General features: G+C 46.0%; 1 protein-coding gene and 1 long non-coding RNA gene across 6 annotated transcripts in view; one reads left to right on the top strand and one right to left on the bottom strand.

Moving 5' to 3' along the window:
- The window catches only part of LOC146199074 (uncharacterized), a 69,934-nt gene extending 65,511 nt beyond the window's left edge, over nt 1–4,423 (bottom strand). The window contains exon 1 of the long non-coding RNA XR_014705040.1: nt 4,396–4,423. This is a non-coding gene — a long non-coding RNA (uncharacterized LOC146199074). The remainder of the gene's footprint in view (nt 1–4,395) is intronic.
- Epac (Exchange protein directly activated by cAMP) overlaps nt 1–26,314 on the top strand; it is a 747,880-nt gene that overhangs the window by 444,481 nt on the left and 277,085 nt on the right. The window contains exon 1 of one of the 5 annotated variants that reach the window (XM_084594548.1): nt 5,056–7,290. The exons of 1 other annotated variant lie outside the window; for it this stretch is intronic. In XM_084594548.1, coding sequence (XP_084450674.1) covers nt 7,150–7,290 — 141 coding nt within the window. In that variant the 5' untranslated portion in view covers nt 5,056–7,149. Of the gene's footprint in view, nt 1–5,055; nt 7,291–26,314 lie in introns of those variants that run through there. 3 more of the 5 variants (XM_084594549.1, XM_084594550.1, XM_084594552.1) reach the window with 3 other exon arrangements.

The following is a 26,314-nucleotide window of genomic DNA, read 5'->3' as shown; positions in this document are numbered from 1 at the left end:
CACACATTCTCACTGACATGCAGGTTCGTAGTAATGAGACAGTCCTGTTCCAAGTCGATGACTTTCTGCCAGCCTGCCTTTGCGCAACTCCTCCTTTGACGAAGCTGCAGCGGGGGTTGAGGTTGCTTACAGGGATTAAGAAATTTATACACTCCTGCGGCTCTGCCGGTCAGTTGCACTGCGTGACGCCGACGCTGGTCTGAATTTCAGCGTGTATAAATCCGTGGGGCGAGTGATGCATCGAAGTCTTGGGACATATCTGTCGTCTACGGCTCGGCGGCGGGCCACGCAGTGACGTTCTCATGAAAGACACGGGCGTGTATTCAGGCAGATTCACAGCGCAAACAAAGATGCGACTCCGAGTGTACAGGACCGGGCAGTGTTTTTTTTTTTTTTTTTCGAAAATACAGTGCGCTGCATTACCAAAGAGATCGATATCCAGAATGGAGGGACGCCGTACCTCCCCGCTCCTTATCGCACCCTACTCAAGCCTATAGGTGCACAGCTGGTTAGATCACAGCGCTAGGTGTACGCTTATCAGAAGGTGGGCGTCAGCGGCACCTCTAGAACTGACGACCTGAATAGAGTGCACAATAGAACGTCACTACGTGGCTCGCCGCCGAGCCGTAGACGACAGATATGTCCCAAGACTTCGATGTATCACTCGCCCCATGGATTTATACACGCTGAAATTCAGACCAGCGTCGGCGTCACGAAATGCAACTGACCGGCAGAGCAGCAGGAGTGTCGCGAGTTTTTCCCGTACGACTACACCTGAAGCGTGATTTCCTGCTCAAAAAGGAGCGAAATTCATGCGCCCCGTCACTGTTCAGGAAACAGCAGCCGTAGTCTGTGTTTATGTGTGCACAAGGCCGAAAGTACCGCCGCTTCTCACGAAGCAGCCGCATTCACGGAGTTCGGCACCCGGGGCCCTTGCTTGGCCCGCAGGTGAATCATAGCCGGGGCAGGTGTTCGTTCAATGGCGATATCCATTCCGATGGCGCCCTTCCCCCTCCAGCAGCGAGTCAGGGCCAGCAGCAGGGCAACTGCGCTGCGGCGAACGCGGGTCTGCCCTCTCCCCACACCCCTCTACTCGCCTGCACGAAGCAGCAGCTGCGGGTTTCGCCCTCGAGAGCGACGGACCGGCATTGACATAGGCAGCGGAGATACGCGGCCATCGGTGCGGCAAGGCAGCCTTCGATCAAAAGCCTGACACGATGCCCTCATATCAGGGCCTCCCGTGCGGCCGGATACTCGGTGGAACTTTCCGGTCGTCCTCTAATTACTTTTTTAATGTCGGTTTTGAATCGAGGCGTGTAATTGCTGGCTTGGAGCAATGTTTGTGTGTGTGTGTGTGTGTGTGTGTGTGTGTGTGTGTGTGTGTGTGTGTGTGTGTGTGTGTGTGTGTGTGTGTGTGTGTGTGTGTGTGTGTGTGTGTGTGTGTGTGTGTGTGTGTGTGTGTGTGTGTGTGTGTGTGTGTGTGTGTGTGCGTGCGTGCGTGCGTGCGTGCGTGTGTGTGTGTGTGTGTGTGTGTGTGTGTGTGTGTGTGTGTGTGTGTGTGTGTGTGTGTGTGTGTGTGTGTGTGTGTGTGTGTGTGTGTGTGTGTGTGTGTGTGTGTGTGTGCGCGTGCGTGCGTGCGTGCGTTAGAGAAAGAGGGACAAAATTTGCCCAAACTTAACCTGCTGTTCGGTGCGTGCATATTTCTCGAATTTTATGAACTGCGTAGAAAAGGAATGAATTACTTTTCGCCTTTTCTTAATTAATATAATTACCCCCATCGTCAGACTCTGCCTCTTTCTTGGCACTAAGATGAAGGAATGCCGTTTGGTTGATGGAATGGTTGATTATTCATCACCAGTGTTAACCACACTGACTTGTCCGAAGCGAAATCCAGTGATAAATTGTCAGAATACTTTCTCATCAAAGCTTGAGGACCAGGAGCATTTGAATATGTTGGGAATATGGTCTGTTATAATCAGTGTCATCTTCATTGCTCCTGATTTTTTCCAGTTACTCGACGTCAGCAGTTGATGATTACTGATATTACTGTTATTATTGCACTCAAATATTCTTATGATGAATACGGTCTGTTCTAATCAGTGTCATCTTACTTGCTCCTGATTTTTTCCACTCACTCGACGTCAGCAGTTAACGATTACTGATGTTACTGTTATTATTGCATTCAAATATTCTTATGATTTTTAAATAGACACTGGTCCATGGAAAAGGCTGGAATGAGTGTTATTTCTGAACCAATACCGATCTCTTTTATGCGTTATAAATGAAAAACCATTCGGCCGCTTCTATACGTGTGCTGACTGCGACGGCAACCCTGCGTATAAATACAGCCGAACCCCTTTTTGTCATAATTTGCGAACAATGGGCCGATACAAGTCCCGAAATACCATTCAATTTTAACCTACTGTTTTCCTTTGGCGAATGTCTATTTCGAAATCCTGCCGTTTTCTCGCTATACGATTCTTCATCGAACATTGGACTACGTTTTTCTCTTCAAATGCTCCTCTCAGGCTAACTTTGATGAGATAGCACAGCAGCATACTTCAGCGAATCCTTTATTGCTCACGCTTCAAGCAACTTGGCTTATGGAATGACAGTGCGTTGTACTTGCACAAGAGATTATTTGTTGAGCCTGCTACGTAACTAATTGTGCTGGTCTGAACCATTTCATCTACTGCGTAGCTGCAGTGTACTGGCCACGTTAAAGCAGCTGTGCGTTCACGTGACCAGACTTATTATTCTTCTTAGTCATGCTTGAGTGAAAGGATTGTTACAATAAGTAAATATTAGTTTCTATGGGCAACGGTTCAATCATTGGATCGGAGATCTGAAAACAGATGGGGGATTTTATGTCCACATTTATCTTTTCATCTGACACGTATAGTTAGCATAAAACGTGCTTACAGCAAAGAAAAAAGGAATCGTTTCAGCTATTTGATGGCAGTTTTGAATTTTACAAGGTAAATTGCAGGCACTGCCAATTAAACTAAATTTTCATCTTTGAACTGCACTGCGTGTAACCCGATAATTTTCTCCCATCAAATGAGATTTTCTTTTTCTTTTTTTTTTTACTGGTCGTAATTTTTTGCATCAGTTGTTCTGTAACTTTGTATGCTGGTTTTAGACATAACAATACTTTAGACATATGTTCTGATATTTAAAATCTCCTGTTTTCTGGATCGATGCTCTCATATTTCCTGATTTTATCTTTGGCGACCATCTCAGAGTTTGACAATCAGTTATTTGTTTTCTTTATAAGCAACGCAAGCAGTACAATGCTTGTTATGTCATTAAAAAGAATGTTCTAATAGCCACGCTGTAAGGTATGCAATAAGGTAAAATTTTGTGATGGCGATGAAAACATTTTGTGCGCACAAATCCAAAATAGCCTGTTTCTCACACGATATGCAAAGACTTCAAGTAAACTGCCCGATTAAATCAAGAAAGCTCTGCCCGCAGCATGTCATGAGATGGGGGGCCACTTCGTATGTTAAAATCCAACTTTTTCACACCTATAATCATTGTGACTGCAGTAACGATTTAGCCTCGACGGCGTGCCTAGTTTAGATTGCTTCCAAGCCATACAACGATGCCAGCCGTATAGCATCTCTAATAATTTTGCAGCGTGTTCGCAATGCAAGTGTGCAATCAGCGGCAAGCGTGTGAAGCTTGCTAGCATACACTTGCCGATATAGTTTCTGAGCACATTTATAGTCTCCCAGTGCACCGTTTAATAACGCCGCTCATCTCGCATGGAGCGGTGATACAAGAAAAGGTGAAAGGTCGCAAAGTGTGCCGTTACAGAGTTCGCGGTGTGCATTGCCGTTAACAAACGACCACAAGAACCTTCTTCAGTCTTACACAGCGCAGACTGCCCCACCTTACAGCTTTCATAACCAACCGGCTAGGCGCACAAAAATAGCAAGAAGCGCAGCGTGATTCCGTCCGCGCATCCTCCTGAGGGTTTAGGGCACTTACCACGCAAGTAATAAGTCCTGCGCACTTCGAAATGCCGCGAGCTTAGTGCCCAGCTTAAGTTCAAAATTTATGCGTTGTCTTCATCTTGGTGCTGAGAAACCCGACACAGTATATACACCGTGGCATTTCTCCGCTCGGCCCACTCTTCGTGTCTGTCAGAAAATGTCGGGCACAGCTGGCTATGTGGCGCAAGCAAACAAAAGTTAAAAAATAAGTCTAACGTGCGCCTCGAAACCCCGTAGTTGCTGTTGTTGCTGCGCTGCGAAGGGAAATGCAAGGCCGCATGCACGCGCGCGTAAGTGCTGCTCTCCATCATTTCTTTCTTCTTATTCTGGGGGAACTGCACCTCGCTTCGTTGAGTCCGAGAACAGGCCGAATTCATGGCTTCTTTGTGCTTACCCGGTACTCTCCTGTGGGCCAAAAATATGTTTCTATTCCTTCGCCTCGCTGAGCTCACGCTGGTCTGAAAAAAGAAAACAGAAAAGGAAGCAAAGCAAATGCGAAGCTCGCGCGCAAAAAGGCCGAAACTGCAGGTGTTTCGACGATGCTGTTCAGTCGGCGACTCGCACAGCCGTCGTTCCGCATGTGTCGCTGCTCGCCCGCTTCCGAACGCGGATTGCGAGTTGGGGAGGCATAGGAGGAGACGTAGAAGAAGAATCCGCTCTTCGTGTCCGGCTTCGGTGAACACTTCCACACGCTACCATCTGCACTCCCTCAAGAGACCACGATCGGGTGACGAGCAATCGGGAACGTCGACTGCGTTTGAAAGTGGAACGTGCGTGCGATGAAAGTAGCCGAGCTGTGACGTTTAGAATGCGCGCCGTGTAGTAACAACAGGGTCTGTCTGTGACAGAAACGTGTTCTTCCTCTCGCATTCATTATTAGTGTGGCGTTTGTCAGCGGAGCAACCAGCAAGGAGCACTATCGTTGGTCGTGTCGTCTTTTCCTCTTTCATTTTATTTTCTTTTTGTCTGCCCTCTTGTGATGGCAAAGGGGCAAGCACACGAAGGCCAGGTACTCTCAGCAAAGCCAGAATATCAAACAATGTTGCTAAAGCTTGCCGGAAAAGCCCATCTTCTTAAGCGCTCTACAGCACCCTTTAGTCAGTACATAACAATGCAACGCTCTTCTAGTTGCTTTAGAGAGGATCGATATTGATAAAGCGACGGAGGGCCGTACCTGGCATTAGGTGTGACCCCATCGCTTGTTTTTAACAGACATGTCACGCGGTGACCTCTCTTTCTCTCTCTCTGGTGCATTATTAGCAACACGGCGCGAAAACGCGCTGTAAATTACGGCACCTGGCGCTAGCCGTCGAACAATCGCTTCAGACTGTGGAATTGCGTTTGGTGATATCCGTAGCCTTCGAGAATCCCTTGCAACGTACAAAGCTCGTTGTAAACAGATATCAGATTATAGTGAGGCTTGATAAAAGATACAGCGCCCGTTCAATTTTCTCTTGAGATCTAAAATCGGCGCATTCCTCTACGGATTGGTACTTGACCACAGGAAGCAAGGACTCCGAACAAATTCCTGCATGTATCTCTCTTCAATCTGCAATTCGATCTGAAACACAAGAGACAAGAAGTCACGAACACTGACCAGTCTGAGAATAACAATCTGCCGTACTCTATGCTCTGCAGCCGCTGGATTGAAGGAGAGCCTGGTCCGCTCCGTGAACTAGAGAGTGATAGAGACATAGTAGAACAGCGTTACGTCCTTTCCTGTGTCTGCCGTTCGCGCCAGAAATCTTCTGATCAAGTCTCCTGCTCCAAGCTTCGTAACTTCAAGCCGAGGTCACCCGAGAGATCCCGCAGAAAAGCCCAGCGCATGCACGGGTTAAGGGCTTCCCATCCCACAAACCTTCATATCACCAACGGCTAACTGAAGTGAGGATTCTGGGGCAGTGTACTTGCAACCTTCAAGACCGACCCGTTCGACTTGGCCGCTTTAGCGTCTGTGACGTCAGCGGAACGCCGATAAAGACACCCATTGCCGCAAAACTTGGCCTGATAAGCGCGCAGCGCCGCTAGCGCGCAAAGAGATCAAGCGCTTCCCTTCTCTCAACAGTTGCGGTCTCCATTATTATTATTCTTCCCCTACGTCGCTGCTCTGTTGGCTGGAGCTGCTGCCGCGGTCTAGACGCGTATTCGCAGTGCGAGGCCGGATACGCACCGGCGTTGTGTAGTCGAGAGAGGGGACCAAGCGTGCGCGCGCGCTCCCTCGCTCAGTGCCGCTCCCCGCTTCTGACCGGCGACCGTGGACAGCGACGACGCGCCGACCAACTGGACTCTCCTGCCGCCGGCAGGAAGCGACGGCCGCTGCGACGTATATACGCTCTGAGCGGCGCCGACACGTCGTCGTGGCTGAACCTGCTGTGCCTGTCGCTGCATTGACTTGTGGGGCACGCAGGCGTAGCGATTGCGCTTCCGCGCAAGTGCGCGTCTGTGATCCCGGCGCTCTAGCTGTGTCTGCCTGCCTGCTCTGTCCGCGTGCCAGCTACAGACGAAGCGTCGGAGCAACGCCTGCTGCTACTGCACGCAGCGCGATCTGCGAAGAGCGAGCCCTTTCTTGGGAGCGAAAACGACGCCGCCGCTGCAGCAGCAGCAGCAAGCCTGGCCACATCGATCACGCCTCGCTGGGAAAATGCGAAATGCTTGCGCCCGATTGTCTCCTAGGCATGTGAGACACCTGCTGCCTGCCGCCGCTGCTCCTACGCCGACGACTTCACAACCGCTTAAGCCGCTGCGGCTGTTGCTCTCTGTACTTCGCACTGAACGTGGCTGCTTGGGATCCAGCTTTATGCCCCTGCTTTGGCGCTGCCACTGTTAGTGTTGCGGTTCCCCTGGTTGGAAATTTGGTCGATTCGGATACCAAGCCACTGATCGACGCCGATATCGCCGGAGACCACGTCCAGTAGCTCTGGCCGTGCTCCCAGTTTCGTTTTCAGTTTTTTATCTCTGCCGTCACTGAGTGCAGTGCTGCTGTGTGGAACCGAGGAGGCGCTGTGGGAACTATAGCGTGCTAGTATTTCTGCAGTGTGCTGCGGGTGTTTGTGTGCGCGGTCCTTGTCCGAGAGGTCCTGGTTTGCCTCGCTACGGCGCGCGATTTCGCGGTGTGTTTGTGCTGTGCTGGTCTGCCGCGGTGCGAGGAATGGATACCCAGGACAAGCCACAGGGAAGCGCCAAACACAACTCGGTCACATCTTCCCTGCAGTCCGCCTTCAAGGACATGATGAACCGACACATATCGTGGCCTTGGTCGCCGCGACTCGTCTACCACGTTAACCCAAGCGTAAGTCCTGCACTATCGTCGCGGGAAATTTGAAACGCGAAAACAACCCGCTTGGCGCTGATATAGAGAGTACGCGTTACATCTGCTGCTCGAAAACGCGCTGATGAAATTAGCGCCTCATGATTCAGAAAACCGATGTGTCCACCTTCATGAGTCCAAAAAGTAGTGCTTCAGAAGTGGACTATGATTACTTTAGAAACTTGGAGCTGGAACGGAACTCAGCCCATATTGTGCTGACGCTGGTATATCTATTCAAGCATCATGTATGTAGTGTTTGCGATGAGGCTGTATTGTCAGATACGACAGCAGCTGTGCTCCACCTGGCGTACATTTTGTTTTGCAATTTGCTTCGTGAAAAAGTTCCGGTTACGCCTGCACTCTTTTGCCACATCCTTCTACTTTTGTCATTTCCTGTGCGCTGCTTAACGACCTGAGATGTTCACTTTCCGGCAGTTGATCGTCAGACGTCATAGGAACCCCTGACACTCACGACATCACGCACAAAATGTCAACGCGTTTTCTTTCTCCCAGCGTCACACTTCTCGTACCAAGCAGTACAAAGCAAATATATATATATATAATAAACCTTCTAGGATCGCGACCTTTTTAGTGGAAAGTTAGAATAGTAACTATAGCCTCGTCCCGCAGTATGCAATGATTTTCCATCTCACACTGCACGCTGTACATGATGTATTTGCTCGCGTTGCACACAGCGCCAAAATACCGCGGAAGTCGACGTCAGTGCGAAAGACGAACGTCACTTCATTCCGCGAGATCGCTACGGTATCAGCATTGTTCGACGAGCTGACTACGCTGAATGCACAATAGCTTTGTTATCATCCGGGTGCATCTCTGCGAACATAGAGTACGCTTCGTGGACTGTGTTGTAAACGAGCGTTGATATGGATGTCATTTAAAAGAGTGACAAGCACAACTATAATTGAAAACTCCGCTGCACTCATATGCGTTACGCACTCGTGGCTCGCAGCTTACAATTAATGGCTCCCGTTTGCGGGCTTCTGTTGCAGATCTTGACTGGCTTCCGTTCATTTAGATACTCTCCTAATGAATCCGCATAATATTCTGGCGATTTCGGCGTTGTGGACAACAAATGGAGAGTACGCCACTGGCAGGTGGTATTTTGGTGGGTCACATGGCCGGGCACTGGCTAGTTAGTCCCCGGTTTGTGTGGCGTCACGAGATCACATGACGTAGCCGATGATGTGAACTCCTTTGAGGTAGGCGAATGATATATATGGACTCGAACCCAGAACCCTTGGAACCTGAGTCAGACATGCTACCATTAGTTGACTCAGGCATTTTGGTATGGGTTGGTCAGGCCGGTACTTTGGATTTACGTGGGGTAGTCTTTCACATACTTTGGTTGCCTACGCCTGTATGGTATAGAGTATGTTTGTGATAGTAGAGCCACTGAATAAAATATTAGCGATTAAGCAAGCAGCGAAGTGCATTTACGCGAAAGAGGATCAGCAAGGGGAGCACCGAACATATGGTCCATTACCAATGCTGTCGCGTCAGACCGGTAAAGGCGCAGTTTAAGTGCCCCCCATAATATATATATTTTTTTACACGGCTGCACACGTTTTGTTGCTATTTAGACATGAATCACTGCACAGTTACCTACTGCAGAAATTTGTTTTGTCATCGTGGAGACAGCCCATCTATCACTTTTTTTCTGCTGAGGGCTGGACGTTCCTGTAGCATTGCTTTGTACGTTCCACACTCGGCGTTCTCGAACAGGGGTCTGCGGACGTTCCTGGGCCATAATACCGACTGCTAAATTCTCGCTTTCTCGAATAGTCTTTCCTCAAATGATTATACAGTATAAACGTGAGCACGCCTGTTTAGAGGGATCGAGCGGCGCTCTCTTTGCCAAACGGACCGGAACTTCTAAAAAAGGCACTTAACTTCACAAAAATGAGTGCATGCACTGGGCCGTAGAAGCAAGTACGCGGACAGTTTACGCCGTAGAGTATAGTTACTCTTGGACTCAGTTTTTATATTTATATTTTTGCACCCCCCCCCCCCCCCCCCCCACGCTCAAGATGGCTTCGACAGCCAAGTTCAAAGACAGCTAATGCGAGAAGAGAAATGAGAAGTTGAATTGGTGAATAAGTTTTTCGCCAAGAAATGATCTCACGCATAGTATGTGGCATTTACTAGTCCTCTCAAAATCACCTCTAACGCGATAGTGATGAAGGCTACGTTCTCCAGAAAATATGGCGCTGTCGGTGCCGTCGTTGTCAGAGCAGTATGAGCGGACAGAAAATCACGGGTATGCCTCTAGCAAGTGAGTGTTGGCAGGCGATTGGTCATCGGGTTGCGTGACAGCATGATACCCCGTGACGTTGTCGCTTAGGCATGGAGCTACCAACTTGGTACAAAAGCAAGTTACAGTTTCATGAGTCGACTTTCCCACCGACTCGTTTTCTAGCTAAACCCACCTAAATGTCTTCATACCCAGACGGTACCCGTTTTCGTTTGTGGAAATGACAAGGGGCATTGGCCCCCTTGTCTGCATGAATTTTCGGGAGTTTTCAGCTGCCTTCAAGAGCAAGGTGCCGGATAAACCTGCCCTCTCTTTCCCCTCCGATTCAGCATCTTTGGTTTTGAGGTTGACTGCTGTGTTTGTCAACTGTTGTATCATTTTAAAAACTTTTTTCAAGCCATCCTAAAAAAGCGTCCGTCAGGCATTAAGGCAGACTGGAGCACGCGCCGCTCTTCTTTCTCCACAAAGAATGATGTGATCTAGGGCTTCGTTTATATATGTTTATTTTAAGCTTGTTTATTATTTTAGTGATTTTATTCCTTTAGCTCTTTGTATCAATTGCCATTTTTGTTATTGTCGGGCTCCTGGTCCGTGAGAGTCAAATTTATCTCAATGTGGCACGCATAGCATTGTGAGCTTAAGATTCCTGCTTTGGCGGTCCGAAAAATTGTAATACTTGTCATCGACCCAACTCGAACTGATAAAATAGGTAAGCCCCGGCGCTGTTTGGCTGAACTATTTTTGCTACATTGAGTCAAATAAACAATCAGCGTCAGAAAGTGAATAAGGCAGTTCTCATTAATGACGCGTACTACGTGGACTATGCCATTGCCTTCGCGGCTATAAGCGTCCGAAGCACATTTCGGCTATTAAACTAGTCTCGTGCTTTACTCAGCGGAAATAAGAAGACACGATTTTTGCTGGAAAAGACCGCGAATGCAGTCGCGCATAAACCCAAAGAAATTCATTTGGTTTTCTGCGAAACGCAGAGAAAAGTTCAAACGCTGAAGCAAGCCCCTTATTATTTTGCCCGCACTTGTGCACAGAGACAGACTTGTGCAAAGGTCATTGACCTTCTAAAAATGCGAATAAAATGTGATACATTGATGAATTGGAAATTAATCGCGTTGATTACCAAATAGCAGCAATGCGCAATGCTCTGTATACTTCCGTAAACGTCGAAAACGTGCAGTCCACATTTAAATTTCATCTCTCATCTGAAAGTGAAAATTGCGCCATGCGAGGGAGATTCAGCAAGAGTGATTTATTAGCAACATGACATCCATATTCTAGTAGGCACGTCACCAACACCAGGCGAAGAATATATAGTTTCATCAACGTAAGTAAAACAGTTATAACAGCTGTGTTACTCAGAACACTCGTTTTGATAAAGGCTAAGTTTGCCTGCAATATTTCTCGCAAGTTTAAGTAAATGGTGAGCAGCACAGCTGTAGCTGAGATCCCCATTGCAGGTGTCTCCTCATTCAGTTAACAAATGAGATTCTGCATGAAATACCAGCGCCTAATCGACAATTTGCTGTATACGGGAAGGAATGGGGCCAATTTTGGCGTGAGCTTATTTTGCTTCAGTGGGAAGCACTGATTCACGAGGTCTAACCGGCGCACCGTTCTCTGCGCCGTTCGAACTGACAGGTGCTGCTAAGTCGGGCCTCGCCGCCAAGTTAGGAGAGTGAGATAAAGAACCAGCCTGCCAGAACCCTTGCATATCAAGTTGTTATGAATGCCCAGGCAACGCAGGCATGTTGGTGCGGCAATGTTGAAACGGGGATTTATTTTTATGTAATTCCTGCCAATTTCGGCAAACATATGCATCACTGTCATCCTCATGCGTGTCTCGAATAGGTAATGGCGAGAAAACAGCGGCGTCATTTGCATCTATTCTCTACCAAGATAAACTAAGCCGATATACGTAGTGCTTTCCTACGTTATACTAGATTTAGCCACGGAGAACCTTTGCAATTCTTTGCTTTATGTTGAGTACCGCCTCCGCTCGAATGTGGAAGCAACAGTCAAGTTCGAACCCGCGGCGTCGTACCAACGAAAAAGGAATTCGTGGACCCAGAGCTGCCGCTGGTGTTGAGGCATAGCGTTCAAATGCAGGCGACCTCACCAACTCCTGTTCCAAAAGTGCTATAAAATGCATTTATCTACAACGTACACGAGGACTTCGATGAATGTCAAAGGGCAGTCGTTCCGCTGTTGCATATTTTTTTTTTCTTTCTTGCTCAGCAACGCCAGTAAACGAGGCGCCGAGCCAACGAATTCGTCATTGTTTCCTTTATGATGAAAATAAAAAATATATAAAAGACGTTTCGTCGATGTGTTAACAATTGGTCTCCTCTTCAGCAGTATCTAGGTTGCTAGGGCCTGGTGGGAGTTCCTTTTGAAATCTCCCGTTCAGAAACGAAAAGGTAGCCTGTCTCACCTCTGTTATTTGCGTCCGAAAAAGAAAGCTGAAGTTGTCGTTGCATTGTAGTTAAAAGTAGATACACGGCGCGAAATGAACAAGAAGAAACCAATAAGCAAACATGGAAAAGCCGCTTTCTTTGCTTAGTGTTTATTTCTATGTTTCGTCCAGTTCATTTCGCGCCGTTCATCTATTCATATCATGTACCAATTTGGCCAACAGTCGATTCTTCTGAACATGGTAGTTAATTTGCAAAATTACCTATAGTAATGGCATCTCTGTTTTATTTTTTTTACTGTGTCTAACTTATACAACCTCGTTTTCAGATAAATTAGAGTATTACTTGCTGTAGCACGATACTCTGTCGATATGGGCCAACTTCATGCTTTCTTCAGTGTCTCTCTAAACATAACAAAGTCTGACGAGTTATCGCTTGGATTCAGCACGGTAGGCTGTGCCTTTCTTGGAGTATATATCAATGTCTTTTGAAAGCGCATAAATACTTTCAGTGCAAATTTTGTTTTGCTTCAATGTTTTCCATATGTATTCCTTCTGTTAAACGAGATCAAGGTGTTGGAATTTTTTTTTTTCTCATTGCGCGCATACAATGAGTCGCTGATGGCACTTCGAATCTTTGAAAGGGATAGTCGCGTGTGATCTTAGACGTGTAGCAAAAGGTCGGCTGCACTTCGCATACTGCTTTCATTAGATTCGTACCTAAAGGAGATCGGTAACGTGCAGGACAGCGCGGAGTGGCTTAGGAGCAGCCCTAAATAAAAGGAATCACTGGTGTAATGTACATCTCATTTGCATGAATACAATGTGTACCTTCGAACAATGACGATTACGAAGCGTCTATCTGTGTGTGTGTGTGTGTGTGTGTGTGTGTGTGTGTGTGTGTGTGTGTGTGTGTGTGTGTGTGTGTGTGTGTGTGTGTGTGTGTGTGTGTGTGTGTGTGTGTGTGTGTGTGTGTGTGTGTGTGTGTGTGTGTGTGTGTGTGTGTGTGTGTGTGTGTGTGTGTGTGTGTGTGTGTGTGTGTGTGTGTGTGTGTGTGTGTGTGTGTGTGTGTGTGTGTGTGTGTGTGTGTGTGTGTGTGTGCGTGCGTGCGTGCGTGTGTGTGTGTGTGTGTGTGTGTGTGTGTGTGTGTGTGTGTGTGTGTGTGTGTGTGTGTGTGTGTGTGTGTTTGCCCGCGCGCGTGCGTGCGTGCACACACGTGTTCGGCATTTCCTATCATATATGAAAAAAAAGGATAATTTGCATTGTCATCTCATTCTCTATATCAATGGTGGTAGATAATCTCGACAATATCTAGCGGAAAGAATTGAGCACGGTCTTCCATTATCACTTGTATTTTGACCTCAATACTAGGTTTGAGTCTTTGGGCGAGGTTTAGCTAGAAAACAATGCATCTATTGGGTGACGATGAGCATAGCAGTGGGCTTTGCTTGCTATACCACTGAACTACCTCTATCTGTGCTTACTTCCGGATGACAGAATTTTGTATCACGCGCCTATTATGGCCCATCCCGTGCTGTAGTTATTGTTCACGTTGGCGATTGCATGAGAGGACAATGGAATGAATCAGTCAATTGGCATGCTGAGGCAAACGCCGCCCGTATGTGCAATCAACTGCGAACTTTCCCGATTTCATCATTGGGCTGCTGGTTCCACCTGCTCGCTTTCGATCGCATAGTTTCCCATTTAGCTCATTACTTTGTTCAGCATGGGCGGATAAATCAGGTGCGGCCACCTACCGACGATGTCAGTAATGCCTCTTTTTTTGTTGAAGCCTGCGTAAACTCGAACAAATAAAGCATGTGTCTTGCGCAACTCGTTTATGCTTCAATATCTATGGCAAATAAAGACCAGGCAAAATCAATCCTTAAAAAACACCGAGTAAAATGAACAAGGGTAGATGAGAAGCCTCGTTGTGATCAACAACATTTAGAGAAGAGGACTTGTACCGGACGAAGACAAATACCTTTTTTCGAAGCGTTCGTAAGCGCTGCGAGGCTTCCCTTGCACCATTATTCACTTCGCTCGTTCTTGTCTTGTGAAATGCCGCACCTTTCCTTCTTTATTTTTATGTTCCGTTTCAATAATCACTACTGGTGAAATTCCAAATGTAGCGATAAAGAAAATAAACCATTCGATCGCTTGTTCCATGAACAGATATGAAAGTTGAGGGTCAAAGTTCGAGCTTATAGCTATGTACTGTTTGTAGAAACTGTACGTTTTCCCATTATAAATTCGACTCGAAGTGTGGCCAGACGAGTCCTGTACCGCATTCCAAAACGCAGCAGAATACTTATGCACCATCTTTGAGGACATGATGGAACAGCGTTAATGGCTCCTTTCTGCCGGTTACACTTTCAGGTCCTTTTTCATGCATATCCACTCTACTACTCACATATTACTAATCCTTCAATTAGTACCTCGATTAGATTATATGAAAGACTGCTGTTGTAATTACAAAGCGCTGCTTAGCCATGTCGCAAGAACATGCCTGCGTGGTCTAGGGGCAGCCTGTCTGGAGGGTTTCATTCATGTATTTATTTAAGTTCTTTATAGCCCACTGAGAGGCATTATTGTCAATGGTAACGGTTAATTGCATCAAAATTAAAGAAATAATTCAACGCAGCAAGACAGAACATAGTAAACGAAAAAACAAAACACAGGCAAAGGTATAGGCTACATCTTTGGTTCGCGGAACCAATTGCAAGACAAAAAAAAGCATCAGAGTCACACATTTTCTAAGGAAGCCTAGACATTCAGACTTCGAATAGTTTATTGGGCAGCGTATGCCATTCATTATTTGAGAGAGCTTTCAAAGGCGAGTCAAAATATTGCCGAAGGAAATATTTTAGTGCCGTCGTAAACGGCGGTCACCGGAACTTCAGACCTGGCGCGTCTTTGCTACGGTTGATAGCACCTCCGCTAGTTGTTCATCATCAAACTGCACGTTTGCTTCAAGGACGAGTAAAAAATACGCCGGCATGTTAACGAACGCCTTTTATGGAGTGTGTATGATATATGTAATTTTGGTTGATTGATAGGGGTGGTCGATATTGTGATTAGTTAAATGATTGATGAGTGAATAATGATTGGCGATTAGTGCAGGAAACTAGCGCTCTGTAGACGAATTATCTCGTGTGTATGTTACTGAGTTTGAACGAGTGTGACGACCTCTGGCTGTTGCTAGTGCGATAGCGTCATCTGATATTGTACCGATGCAAGTAATAGTGTGTGTGTGTGTGTGTGTGTGTGTGTGTGTGTGTGTGTGTGTGTGTGTGTGTGTGTGTGTGTGTGTGTGTGTGTGTGTGTGTGTGTGTGTGTGTGTGTGTGTGTGTGTGTGTGTGTGTGTGTGTGTGTGTGTGTGTGTGTGTGTGTGTGTGTGTGTGTGTGTGTGTGTGTGTGTGTGTGTGTGTGTGTGTGTGTGTGTGTGTGTGTGTGTGTGTGTGTGTTGGTTGGTTGGTTGGTTGGTTGGTTTGTGGGGTTTAACGTCCCAAAGCAACTCAGGCTATGAGAGACGCCGTAGTGGAGGACTCCGGAAATTTCGACCACCTGGGGTTCTTTAACGTGCACTGACATCGCACAGCACACGGGCGCCTTGCTTTTCGCCTCCATCGAAAAGCTGCCGCCGAGGCCGGGATTCGATCCCGCGTCCTTGGGAACAGTAGTCGAGCGCCGTAACCACTGCGCCACCCCGGCGGGGTTGTGTGTGTGTGTGTGTGTGTGTGTGTGTGTGTGTGTGTGTGTGTGTGTGTGTGTGTGTGTGTGTGTGTGTGTGTGTGTGTGTGTGTGTGTGTGTGTGTGTGTGTGTGTGTGTGTGTGTGTGTGTGTGTGTGTGTGTGTGTGTGTGTGTGTGTGTGTGTGTGTGTGTGTGTGTGTGTGTGTGTGTGTGTGTGTGTGTGTGTGTGTGTGTGTGTGTGTGTGTTGCGTGTGTGTGTGTTGCGTGTGTGTGTGTGTGTGTGTGTGTGAGGGGGGGGGGGCTTCATTTGAGGATGTATCTTGTGATGGAGGTGCTCGACAATCAGAGGGAAGTCGTCACACAGATACCGAGAAGACGGGTAAGACAGTTCTGCATGAGGCAGTAAGGCGGTTGAAGCGAAGGTGGGATGCCTATGATACGAACATTGCAAATGGAAGCGATGTGCCGTTAATCTGCGGAGGAAGCCAAACTGAAGCACAAGCAAGCTGCCGATGATCGTAAACACAGATCTGAAGCTGAGTTGGCCTGTATAAAGCCAGATAGGCCGAGCTGAAATACCAACGTCATTTAATAATGGACAATTAGCAGGTTTGATCAGAGTAGCAGCAGTTCAGGCAGTGAGTGCCCACGCTATCACGTGTATACTGTTAAGGCGAGGCTTAGCGCCCTCCTAATTTTTGTCGGCCAGTTGCAACTTCTGAGTTTCACAGTACTGTCCCTCCGCCTTTAAGCGTAGTGAGACTTAGGTAGCCGGTTATGTATACGTATGTGGGAGGAGTTAGGTAGGCGGTTTTTTATCAACTACTTGACCTTCAAAGAGGTGACATGACCACCTGATTAAGTGTAGTTGTCCACCATTCCATGGTATCCACCAAAAATATACTGAGGCTCCCTTTTCCCAAAACCTAACTGAAAGAAACAACAGGGAAAAAAATCGCTAATTGTAAAGGCTGTGTTACAGAAACTATCGCGGTTATGTACTCTCAAAGCGAAGCAGGGCTGTCCCCCTAATTAAAACCGTCAAACAGAGCATGGCCATGCTTAACACAACTTTCACTCGCATCAGTAGGTCAAAGCCATTTTGAATCAATTCTGGTTTCATTATTTAGATATTATGCAAGAATTTTAACCCCATATTTTTCTTCCTGCGCTTCTCAAATTTCGGAGCTCTTAACAATGAACTCACAGTTTCCAATTAATAAATTTGCGGTACGCTTCTGGACTACATCTAATTTGTCTTTTAGCATACTCGTAACTGGATCGCAAGCCGCGCATCCATATTCATCATCAAATCTGAAAGGCAAAACTATAGTTGGCGGCGTCTGCAGAGTCTGTCATATCGATTGCTCTCGTAACGTCACACATCCCGATGACCGCTTAGTGCCGGGCCATATCAAAGGCCAACTACCACCATGCCATAGATGTGCCCGTGAGTTTTCGCTGGTCAACGCCGACGGCGTACTTTTCTGGGGTACGGCGCCTTTGACGCTGCCTGGTTAGTAGCCGATAGCAACACGGAAGCAACACAGGCGCACACACTTTCCTTGCTAAGGCAAGAGGAACAAAAACTTTATGTCGGAATAGCTTCATGTCACTGTGATAAGCTCGCGTGTATTTGCTGATCTTTGCGCACTCAACTCACACAAAGATCTGTGAAGGAAGTAAGAGCAAGTTCCAGAAGGAAAAAAAGTCTATGTACCAATTCAAGACTCCTTAAATCGGGAATACGATAGCATTCGATTACTCAGCTTCATTTCATTGTGCGTTTGCGTCACGTTCTTAGCTTCAATCATCAGCCAATCACCGGACCCCAAGAGATAGTAAAGACAGTGCTCCACATCACATTTGTTTGATGTGCATGGGGCTCAGCAATTGGTCTTTCGTGACCCTGTTGCCTCTCTGACTGCATTCCTGTCTCGACTAAACTGAGAAAGTTTTATCTCACGTAAGCGGGGTTTCAGTGTGACGGGAATTGTAAAGATATAGCTTTAAATGTTACCTCGCTTGAAATTCAGAAGGAGCTAGAGAGCATTCTATCATGCGGCCCTACTGATGACGGCACTGATAAAAGCATCGCTGAACAGTAGTGGAAGACAGCATCGCACTTTTTGTCATGCTCGTGCATGATTTTGACTGTATAATTGCTCATTACGTCTAGAAACATAGCCAGTGTTATTAAGTGTCCGAACTATACTTAGCCAAATCATGGAAATGCTAGAACAAGTAGGCAAGCATAGCGGGGCGGAAGCTTGCATATCTCGAAAACAGTCACTGCACCATCAGAATACGGTGGCCTGCAGTTTTGTCATTTCGCGTCTTCTCTCTCTCTGTTTTTTTTAGCACACCTGTACATTTGCGTAGCATAATTAAAAAAGAACGTTCTACCTCCGTTCACCTGGCTTCTACACTTTGCGTAATTGTTTCTCGTGTCTGGCTGTAAATCATGTTCATTAGGCAGCAATCTATAGCGCATATATGAACGATACTGACCTATTTGGGTGAAACCAAATTACAATAACTCAATTCGGTGAACTTTTATCAGTTTCCTTTTTTTTGGCACAACCGAAAAGTACGTACCCAAACTATATAAAATCTGACAGTTTTCTGAGGTTCCCTCTGCTGCTCACTTTTAACCACACTGAAGTTACTATATCTGTTCTCTTGGTCGCCATCATGATCCAGCCCACTAGGATGATTATAACAAGTCACTTAGCAAGAAACCTTTTCAGGTAGCGTTTGCACTCTCACTTGTTCTCTCACTTGTTCAGAGTACTAACAGAGGACTAAAAAAATATAAGGAAACTTAAACTACACCTTGAAAGGTATGGCACGACAGCGGTAATGACTCCAGTCTGTGATTTCCATTGCGAATCCTCGTTCGTTTACGTGCACGTAACTATTCGCCTAATCACTAATCCGTTAATTTTTTCTCCTATTTTGCCTCGCATGTACTCATTAGAAAACGGTTGTAGGCTCTACTGCCTTATGTGAGAGAGCACCCCACTAATATGACATACAGCCCCGCTTTAACCAACACATGCAAACTTGTCTGATAGATCTTGGCTAACAGGTCTGAATCGGGATCCATTAGTCTCGGGTTCGATTTCCAACTCACAAGTGCTAGCTGTGTTGGTAGAGCCTGCCAATATGATGTCATGTGATCTTGTGACGTCACGCGGCCAATCAGTGCCTATCGATGTCATCTGCCAACTGTCAAGGGTATCCTCGTGATTTTTCCCTAACAGCGCCGCAGCTGGATTTTCTCTCTCTCTCTTTTTTTTTTGCAAAACGGGGCCCTCAGCGCTGTGCCATTAAATATACCATTGGATTATTTGACTGGAAATAACATTTCTTAAAATTCGGGCCGAATAGCAATACCTCATCCATCCTGAAACAGTATGAAAGCGCATTTCAGTATGGTCATATGGTGGTTCACGCTCTACTAAACGCTATAGGCCGAAATACATTGTATGTTAAGCTCAAACTTTAGGTTAAAAGGCAAGAACCTGTAGCTATATAACTACTGACAAGTGTAGTTTCTCTGCATGTTATTCAGGTCATTAAAATGCTTGTTGCATTTCTGTCTGAGTTATGGGAGTTCAGTGCGGTGTGTCAGAGAAAGCAAAGCAGAGCTATCAGTCTCGTTGTGATCACTCACACATCAGAGGTGATATCGACCAAAGTTAGCTTACCGTTATCTATAACCACTTTAGTCAATTTTCCGGCACTTTGTTAGCTGATCTCGCAAAAGAACAATAATTAGCGTGAAAACAGTCGTGTTTTGATATACGCATAGAAAAGAAGCTAACTGGCAGCTGAGGAAAAGCACTGAGTAATATTTCTGCTTTGTGTTATTGTTTTGCTGTGTTGACAGAAAATAAAGTCGTTACCGTTTTATGCCTCAATTATAATTATTTAGAAAGTAGAGAAAAGAAAAACAACCGGTATGCCGCTGGTGGGATCCCCATACCACTACCTTAGTTTTTCGCGTAGGTCGTGATTTCTTTCAGGCATACATGAATTTGTTCAGAGACATCTTTCGGACGGAAAATTATTACGTTATTAATATCTGACAAACACTAGGAATGTTCAAGGAAAACAGGAACATTCTCGTTACGCTCTCGTTATATCTTAACGAGCCCTGGTTTCTGGTTGAGGTTACTAAGGTAAATGTACACTTGAGAGTGCTAACGCTGTTACAATATTGGTTAAGGTAATTTTTACAAAACCTTCGGGACTGTTCTTTCGCCAATTCAAAGGCTAGTTGGGCGGAAACGCGAAAACAAAATTCAGCATCATTGAGCTGACAATTTCAACACACATATTTTTCTTCCGCATCAACGGCGCTACGTCGATAAAAGTGGCGGATATGAAGCTCCGCGACATCACTTTTGATCGATCACACAGCTCATCGCGTGCATGAAATGTTCATCACACATGGACCCTTGTTCTCTAGTCTTTCTGCGGCGTGTAAATACCGAAGTCAGCTATCCTGAGGCTTGTTTGGAACTCAATATACAATACTCCCACATAGGCGTCTATATGCTAAAACGGTACACGTCTAGCGCGTTAACAATGTTTGTATTATGCGCACATTAAAAATTTAAGTATTATCAGCATCCTAAAAATTAAGTACCTAAAAGGTCTGCTCGATGGGCTTAAAAATTATCAGATATCTTTCAAGTTTTAGTGCAATATATAAATAGCATATTCTATATATTGGTGCACAAAACCGGCAAAACGTCAAATAAAAAAAATCGCATTATCCGTCGGGATAGTAAGCGCGTGCAATTATCCACTTTCTGCCTTTCAACAATGCAGGTGCATTAAGATCCATGTCCACTTTGTAGCGGTATAGAATGATAATGCCTCGGCATAGGCACTGTTGTCAAATGGCTCAGACAATAATATTGGTCTCAAGCAAGCCTCGGCTACAATAAAGGGAGTGGCCGACCGTCACTATGGGGGAACAACAGATCGCTGCTTAATGGATGCTCCAGTGCTCAATGACCGGCGCACTTCCGATGAAATAGTTAACGACTTAACGAGAGTGCAAGCTCGTGCACAACAACCTGCACGCGACATAAGGCTCCGAGCGCCATGTTCAGCGGTCGCAGACGCCAATGCAAAAAGACCTGCAAAAGAAAGCAAGCACCAAAATGCTGAAGCTTTGCAAGAACGGCTCCGATTACTCTGTCGATCCGCCCATTGTCATTTTTGAATGTTGGGTGCACTAATGTGACCCGGAAACCAAACTGCAAAGCAAGTAATGTCAGCATGTGAATTCACCATCGCTAAAAGGGCGTTTTATGTACCTTCATTAGGCAAGGTCATGCTGAGCTCGTTCCGGGTCTATGGTGTCGTCTCGCCGATTGTGCCCGCAAAAGCCGAACAGTTGCAGTGAAGTACTTATTGTCATCTTCTTGCCAAATTCTAAGGCTCTATCATGGCGAAGCACCGACAAATGCTCATAAGAGGCGCCCGTCTGTTCCTTGACAGCGCACCGGCTCACTCATCACGATGGCGGCCTCCGTAGGCCGCCAAATTTCGTCCTATTCTCCATATGACGATGATGATGATGGTTTTTGTCGCAATGGCACATGCCCCTGTCTACGGTTGGCCAGGAAGCTTGCAGACACAGGCACATTTATGAACAAAGAGTTCAGTGCTTCGATAGGTTTGCGTTTAAGGATAGTCATATTAAATAGTTTAGGTGGCAACTTAATACACCTGATTTATTTACGTAGCCTTGAATGGGATCGCGCACTTGTTTAAGGGCATATGCCCTGGAGGTTGCCCTAAAGGAGAGGAGAACGAGAAAAGCTAGAGCAAGTATTAGTCAAGCGAAATTGACTTTCAAATAAGTTCTGAGTAAAGAAGCAATACCGCCGGCATTGAAAGAGAAAAACCGGCCAATAGACTTAATGTCTCTCATACACAATCCGATTGACATAAATAATCATTCATTCGTGGTATTCTGCAGCGCAAGAGGGTCAGAGACACCTCGCATTCGTTTGAACTTCGAAAAAGCACGAAAGGCAGTGTGCAGCTTGAAGAAAATGCTAGGACTTAGTGAAAAGAGGAATAATTGGAAGCATTACGCACCCGATCTGACACGTCATGCTTCCTAAAGACCGAAGTGGAGAGTCGTGCACAAATACATGTTAGGAGATCCGTTCAGTAAATTTTGTAGACACCACTGAGCTGGGAACCAAGTTCATAAAAAGAACCTGCAAAAATGATCTAACAATCGATGGAAGTTACCGCGAAAAATAAAACGCTCAACTGCCTCCATAAAAGTGCATAAAATCGTCCGTCCGCGCAAAATAGAATAAAAAATCTCTCCACATTGGCTCTAAACTAGATTCGCACATAAACGTCGCTAAGGATGGAAAGACATGCAAGCACTTGTTACTGTAGCTTCACGGAAGAAGGACGTTGCCTGTTGCTTTAAAAACTCGTGTTGCATTCCACGATCACATCATGCCTTCTCATGCCAGCATGCGACTCATCCGTCGTAGACAAAAATTCCAGGACACGTACACACACTCATGTAAGAACAGAAGCTCGAGAGTAAGTTAATCTCGCGAAACGTGTGCCCGCTGCAACAAGTCGTGTTCTTTGAAGAGAAACCACTGCACTCGACGGTTCCTCACTGCGATCCATAAAGCGGCTTTTCAAGATACTGAACAGTTTCTATTAGTGCAAAATTATCACAAGGTGGCCTTCAAGTAGTTCGTTACATGCAGATATCATATTGTGTGAGGCCCGATCTTAATGTCCTTTTAAATTTAACACTCCGCTGAATGATTCCGAATGCAGCAGTCATTCTTGGCATATGGTAGGTCACCGCAGGCGGCGATAACCAACCATGCTAAACAAGTCCCAATCTTGGCGGGAATCCAGGCCTTGACGGGAAAGGTCGAGATATATAGAGTTTAAACAACAGGTTTTTGTGGCAAACTTAACGTGAATGCGCTCAATGCACATTACCACATTCCAGTCTCTAAACCGAACTAAGGCTGCCGGCATACGGGTGCGGAAACAAAAATCGATCATACCCTTTCTCATCCGCTTTCTTGATAGGCCGTACGACTGTTTTAAGAAAATTCAAAGACGAGGAAACAAAATTATGGGCAACCTTTCTAGAAAATCTGCGTAAACCGCCTGGAGGTCAGGTGCAGTCGGCGAAAACAGATAACGCAGATGCTGCTTCTCGTCAACTATTAAACAAAACTTGAAGAAAGGGGTGAATTACCATCCGGGAAACACAAATCGTGAAGCGAGGCGGATAACAAATACGCCCACAAGGCCATCGTTACCGGAGTGTAGAGGAAGAAATAGCTGTCTCTAGGCATAGGCCAGCGTGAGAGTGGCGCACAAAGTTCATATGAATTGTTTGCCTGACAATACAGATAACGCAAGAGAAATTGTCGGCAAAGAAGAAGAGAGAGAGAGGAGCAGCTTGAACTTGACTGCGCTGACATGCCAACAAAAAATTCAATGCTCCAAACAGGCTCATCCGTTCCGGCAGCGTAAGGAGGGGGGGGGGGGGGGGGGGTGAAGAGAGAGAGAAAGGTTGGGTCGCTCTGTGCGAGCCCCTGGCATGTATGGGAAGTTTTGAGGGAAGCTTTCACACGCAGAGTGATTATCCACACTGAGATGCGTGACTGGCATTCTGTTCTTCCTCATGCTGTGCAGTCTCAGGACCACAATCTTTAGGAACCTGGCCCTCGTTTACATATGCAAATTTGTAAGAAACTGGCGTTGAGAACAACTTGTGTTCTTTCAAGCGTTTTTTGTTGCCATCCGAGGTCGATAGAACCCGAAGCTAGACATTGTGCATACGATGCCAAGTTATTCAACACACGTTCAGACGAACTGTTCGAACCTAGTCCACTATGTGTAATAAAGCGATATTTATAAGCGCGGTATGCCGGTTCCTGCCCCAACTGAGCTAGCTAACCAAACGGCTCAGAGACTGCGGCACGAAGATAATTTGATCTCTAGGACCAAGCTCGGTTGATGAGATACCCTTATCTGTTTTACTTCACTAATTCAAAATCAAACTAGAGCTCGTTAAAGCGCGCAGAAAAATAGAGTCGATAGCAGCAGCAGCATCAAAGCGCCGCCATGGTCACTAACGAGGTAGCGATGGGACGAAGGAGAAGGAAAATTGAAACGGTCGCTGATTTTACGATCGGGAAGGTTCGGACGGAATGCGAACATGTCTGTTATGCGCCTTCATTTCTATTTTTATCTCTTGCGGCCGTTTATATCGGCATTTGGCAAAGCCCCCTGTAGCAAAACATGCCAACCCGCTTCCTCGCTTTTGAGTTACGAGTTTGGGACAGATTCGAATAGTGCTAACCTTGACATGGCATTAACAGAGACCCGCGTTGTTTATTATCCCCCAACCGACGATAACCAGTTGCAACGACGTGTTCTGTGAAAATCTGTTACGGTCCTCTTAACCCGGTTGATAGCGTTCATGAAAATGTATTTACTTGTTATGGTTCTGCCATTATGGCAGGATTATCGCTTCAGTAAACACGACACAGTCTGTTTGTATTAGTCATCTGATCACTGGCAACGCTGAGCGAATCCAAGCTAAACGATTCGACGAAAGTGTGAGCTGCTTTTCGCTTTCCAAGGCAGCAATGGTCATGTGTACAACTGTACGCCGAAGTATAGGATGTTTGGAATGTGTCTTGACTACGTGATATTGATTGTATAAGAATTCATAACAGCAACTTGTTTGTAGGTTTCTTTTTCCTCTTTTTTTTCTTCCTTTGATTTAGCGCTACACACCCAACGAAATGTGGTCTCCGTCGCTGAAACGAAACTATAACATGAATGCTATAACTAGGTAATCAAACTATTTCGTTATTTCGTTGTTTTCAGTAGCCGAGCTCGCTTTTGACGCATTTTTGAAGGTGACTAAGACTTCTGACTGCGACATCACCGCCTCGCATAGTCGCTGTCGCCTTAATTCTTGTTCTTGCGCCCTGCCGCGGTGACCCGGCGATTAGGGTGCTTAGCTATTGAGCCGTGAAACACGGATTCGACCACGGCCGAGGCGTATGCATTTCGGTAGCGGCGAAACGGAACAGACCTCCCTCTACGGTGCGATTTCAAGACACGCTGAAGCATCCTAGCTGTTCAAAACTACCGCAGCCCGCCACAACGGCATCCTCACAATCTGAGTCACTTTAGGGCGTTAAACCCCTAAACCGCGAAACCAAGCCTGTACTTCTGCCGTGTGAAATGGCAAGCCACAGGTAAGCTCACATAGACTGCAAATCTATACGCCCTTCCCTTAGTACAGCCATTCATTTCATTCTACCTCCCTTTGCGCCTTCAAAGCTCCGTATAATTGTCGCTTACAGTGAGGTTTTTTCTAGGAGCCTACCTGCGGGGACAAATTAAACGTATCCAGGATGCATCAGTGGGAATCGAAGCTCATATCCGAATACTTAGCAGGAGACTTGAAACCAAATTTTTGAAGTGGAAACGGGGTTTACATTTTTCTTTTTTCTTACGCGTCCTAGAAACGTATTTCAACAACAGCGTATGTGCCTTACGTTTTACGTTAGGCTCCCCGTGCACGCTACTCTTCAATTTCTCCTGACTATCAGGCTTAAACGGCGTAGCTCATTTCGCCAGTATCTGAAATCCCCGTAGCGCTAACGTGTTTATATGCCGCATCTTAATGGCTGATTAAGACTGATGTGACTTTAGGCGTATCGTAATTTTCTAAATATCCGACGAAATTCTGTGAAACGATGCGTTTCGTCCAGTATATGGTACCAGCAAGGACAAGTATTATTTGAGGATCATGCGCCCAAAGCACAAGCGCGAGATACCCCATGATGAGAAAGAGTCGCCAAGTGCCATTAACATCTATCGCGCCTTTAACAGCACTTGTTGTATTTTGCACAGCCGCCACGCTTACACCAACCATGGTCACTTCCGATGATCGATAATGATGGTTTTTGATATGGCGGCGTAAAATATTAGTCTTTTAATATATGGGCCTAAGTTCTGAACGGTTTCCCTGATTGCGTCGATGGGTAATTATGACAAATCTTATAATGCCTCAAACAGCGAGCACAGCGTGCGCTGAACCTGCCTGCAGGTTGTAAACCGTGAAGACGCGAGGTGGAAGATGGCAAATGAAAGAGACTTAAAATAAAAGAGGGGGGGGGGGGGGGGGGGGGGTGATAGAAGCTATAGATTATTTATAGAAAAAGAGAACAGGGTAGTAAGCCTGAGCAAAATGGCCGTGACAACATAAAATACACCAGAAAACAAGGAAGCACGAAAAATACGTACTGTATATTTTCTATCGTTTGCCTGCATCTATCTCTGTTCTATATAAATCCGCAGCTGAACTTTGAGAGAAGAATGAATAATCTGAATAGGACAAAAAAACTGCAAGTATTAAAAATAGCGAAATGGAATAAAATATATGGTGGACGAGCACAACAAAGATTTCTCGATCGCAAGAAGCGCAAAAATCTTTGCCTGTAGAGCGAACTGTTAGTAATGGTTCCGGAAAGAAAAGAGGAAGCGGTAGCTGCAACGCGTAGGC

Source organism: Amblyomma maculatum, chromosome 2, assembly GCF_055883805.1.
Source record: "Amblyomma maculatum isolate TAMU_Amacu chromosome 2, ASM5588380v1, whole genome shotgun sequence".
Classification (NCBI taxonomy): domain Eukaryota; kingdom Metazoa; phylum Arthropoda; class Arachnida; order Ixodida; family Ixodidae; genus Amblyomma; species Amblyomma maculatum.
The sequence above is the reverse complement of the archived record's forward strand: the minus strand, read 5'-3'. Positions and strand labels throughout refer to the sequence as shown.